Here is a 3,148-nt window from a genome sequence, read left to right on the forward strand (position 1 = left end):
CTCGGCTTGCGCCAGCCTTGGCCGACCAACGAGCGGAATTTCCCGAGGCTCGGCCCTCGGATGCCAGGCTAACCCGATGATCATCCCGGGAGCAGACTAGCCTGAAGCCCCGACCGGTCGCCTCGGCTTGCGCCAGCCTTGGCCGACCAACGAGCGGAATTTTCCGAGGCTCGGCCCTCGGATGCCAGGCTAACCCGATGATCATCCCGGGAGCAGACTAGCCTGAAGTCCCGACCGGTCGCCTCGGCTTGCGCCAGCCTTGGCCGACCAACGAGCGGAATTTCCTGAGGCCTGACAACCCTCGGATGCCAGGCTAACCCGATGATCATCCCGGGAGCAGACTAGCCTGAAGCCCCGACCGGTCGCCTCGGCTTGCGCCAGCCTTGGCCGACCAACGAGCGGAATTTCTCGAGGCTCGGCCCTCGGATGCCAGGCTAACCCGATGATCATCCCGGGAGCAGACTAGCCTGAAGCCCCGACCGGTCGCCTCGGCTTGCGCCAGCCTTGGCCGACCAACGAGCGGAATTTCCCGAGGCTCGGCCCTCGGATGCCAGGCTAACCCGATGATCATCCCGGAAGCAGACTAGCCTGAAGCCCCGACCGGTCGCCTCGGCTTGCGCCAGCCTTGGCCGACCAACGAGCGGAATTTCCCGAGGCTCGGCCCTCGGATGCCAGGCTAACCCGATGATCATCCCGGGAGCAGACTAGCCTGAAGCCCCGACCGGTCGCCTCGGCTTGCGCCAGCCTTGGCCGACCAACGAGCGGAAGTTCCTGAGGCCTAACCCTCGGATGCCTGGCCTAGCGCCGGAAGAAGTTCCTGAGGCCTAACCCTCGGATGCCTGGCTTAGCGCCGGAAGAAGTTCCTGAGGCCTAACCCTCGGATGCCTGGCCTAGCGCCGGAAGAAGTTCCTGAGGCCTAACCCTCGGATGCCTAGCTTAGCGCCGGAAGAAGTTCCTGAGGCCTAACCCTCGGATGCCTGGCCTAGCGCCGGAAGAAGTTCCTGAGGCCTAACCCTCGGATGCCTGGCGTAGCGCCGGAAGAATTTCCTGAGGCCTAACCCTCGGATGCCTGGCCTAGCGCCAGAAGAATTTCCTGAGGCCTAACCCTCGGATGCCTGGCTTAGCGCCGGAAGAAGTTCCTGAGGCCTAACCCTCGGATGCCTGGCTTAGCGCCGGAAGAATTCCCTGAGGCCTAACCCTCAGATACCTGGCCTAGCGCCAGAAGAATTTCAAGAGTCGGGAGTCAGCGAAACGCTACCAAGAGTTAAAAAGAAGAAGGACGAAAGTGAAATGAAGAAACTCTATTTGCATTAACTTTCATTGTTTCAGGGCCGAGACCCATACAACTTGGCAAAACGCCAACACACAAAGAAAAGTACAAAGGGTCAGCTTGGAGGAACCCCCGGGTCGGGAACGCCCGGCACGTCCGCAAGAGGTAGGGAGACGGTTGGAGAATCAGCAGGCAATGGCGCCGAAGGGGAGTCGAGAAGGGAGATCCCACTCAGGTCAATTTCGGGGTACTTAGCCGACACCCTTGCCAGGCCTTCCTCGAAGCCTAAGACAAAGGAGTCGGACCCCGCGTCCGACATGTCACGGACGAACTCGTCAGACTGACGATAGGCCTGTACCGCCTCCGACATATCACGAGTGAACTCGGCGGACTGACGATAAGCCTGTACCGCCTGACGCCCGATCTCCGCACTCTTCTCGGCCAGCGCCGCCTCTGCCCGCTCCATAATCTGAGCTTTCGCCTCCAAGACCTTCGCCACAATCCGGTCATCCGCCTCGAAGGAGACCCTCAGCAGATCAGCCTGAGCCTCCTTGTGCTTCGCCTCGGCAGCAATGCGAGCAGCCTCAGCCTCCTCCAGGCGCGAATGAAGCTCCTGGTCGCTCGCGCGGGACTTCTCCAAGGCCGACTCCAATTCGCCCAGCTTGGCTTCAAGAGACCGGGTTCGGTTGCGGGCGTTGTCGGCTGACCGCTGGGCCTTCTCCCACCTCTCCCGGTAGTCGGCAGCCTTTCGGGACTGCTTCTCGGCCCGCTCCTCCGCCTTCTTGATCTCGCCCTCGAGACCCGAGGCGACCTTGAGTTGCTCCTGAGCCTCCAACAGTTGCTTCTCGAGGGTGACGAAGCCGAGTGCCCGCTCTTCGGCCACCTGGAGCCTCATCTCGAGGTCCCTGGTCGTCCTCCCCGCCGCAGCCTGACCTCCCTCCTCTACTGCCTTCAGTTGGCTCTCGGCCCTCGCCAGAAGCCTCGCCTGTTCCTCGTAGCACTCCTCCAGGCGGATCATGTACTGGGCGAGCTAAGAGATAGGAAAAACGAGAGCGTCAGGCGGGGATCAACAGAGCCTATAAATGATGAAAGCGACCAAAAGAACACTCACCGACATGAGACAGACGCAGCTGGCAGCCCCAACGTCAGGGACCCTCATCTCCCGGACCCGCCTGCGGTCCTTCTCCAGCAGCACCGTCTCGATGAGGTTTCGGGCGCCGGCGAAAGTGAAGGCCGACCCCGACTTCTCCCCGGAGTCGGACGGTGGTTCTGCAGCCTTACCCTTACCCATCGCTTGGGGAAGAGTCATGCTGACCATGCTCGGGGCGGGGACCGCCCCTGGAATTGACAGGGTCCCGCTCGGCCGGGGCCTCGGCGCGTCCCTCCTCGTATCATCCGGAGCCGACCGAGTCGAAGGCTGGGCTGGGACCGATCACGTCCGACCCGTCCATCTCGGGCACGCCCGGGTGATGCCTCCGGAGAAACGGTAGTCTCGGCATCGGAGGGCTGATACAGCGTCAACTGCCGGTCCGCGCCCGCGGCGTCCCCCTGATCGGTGGGTCCGGACCCGTCTGTCGGCGTCGGAGTCGCCTGCCGGCGGGACTTCTTCGCCGGAGGGGCCCCGCTCGGAGGAGCTCGTTTCTTCCTCCGGACCGCTTCCAGTAGGGACGTCCTACCGACAGCCGTTGCCTTGTCCGACCGCATGATGTCGTCGATCTCTGCAAAAAGGACGAGATGGTCGGAGGCTGAGAAACTGAAGGAAAGAAGAAACGAAATAGGAGAAAAGAGCTAAAAAAGAAATGGTGGCGGGCTCACGGTCAGCGGGGACCGAGCTCAGACCGACGTTCACCAAGGTATCCTCGGAAATAAGGCGAGCCA

General features: G+C 62.3%; 1 protein-coding gene across 1 annotated transcript; it reads right to left on the minus strand.

Moving 5' to 3' along the window:
- Positions 1 to 1,385: 1,385 nt before the first annotated feature.
- Positions 1,386 to 2,676, minus strand: LOC149752787 (uncharacterized). The gene is made up of 2 exons (XM_089925415.1): positions 2,382 to 2,676; positions 1,386 to 2,300 (listed from the first exon to the last, which is right to left on the minus strand). Exons 1-2 carry the CDS (start codon positions 2,586 to 2,588, stop codon positions 1,386 to 1,388), a joined length of 1,122 nt encoding a protein of 373 aa, XP_089781541.1. The 5' UTR covers positions 2,589 to 2,676.
- Positions 2,677 to 3,148: the final 472 nt, after the last annotated feature.

This window comes from Phoenix dactylifera, chromosome 9 (genome assembly GCF_051530095.1).
Source record: "Phoenix dactylifera cultivar Ajwa chromosome 9, Ajwa_hap1_PhDact_Kaust_v1.1, whole genome shotgun sequence".
Classification (NCBI taxonomy): domain Eukaryota; kingdom Viridiplantae; phylum Streptophyta; class Magnoliopsida; order Arecales; family Arecaceae; genus Phoenix; species Phoenix dactylifera.

Coding starts and splice junctions, on each gene's coding strand:
- LOC149752787 (XM_089925415.1), bottom strand. CDS start 2,588: ATGGTCAGCATGACTCTTCCCCAAGCGATGGGTAAGGGTAAGGCTGCA. Junction 2,301..2,381: donor GCTGCGTCTGTCTCATGTCG/GTGAGTGTTCTT, acceptor CCTATCTCTTAG/CTCGCCCAGTACATGATCCG.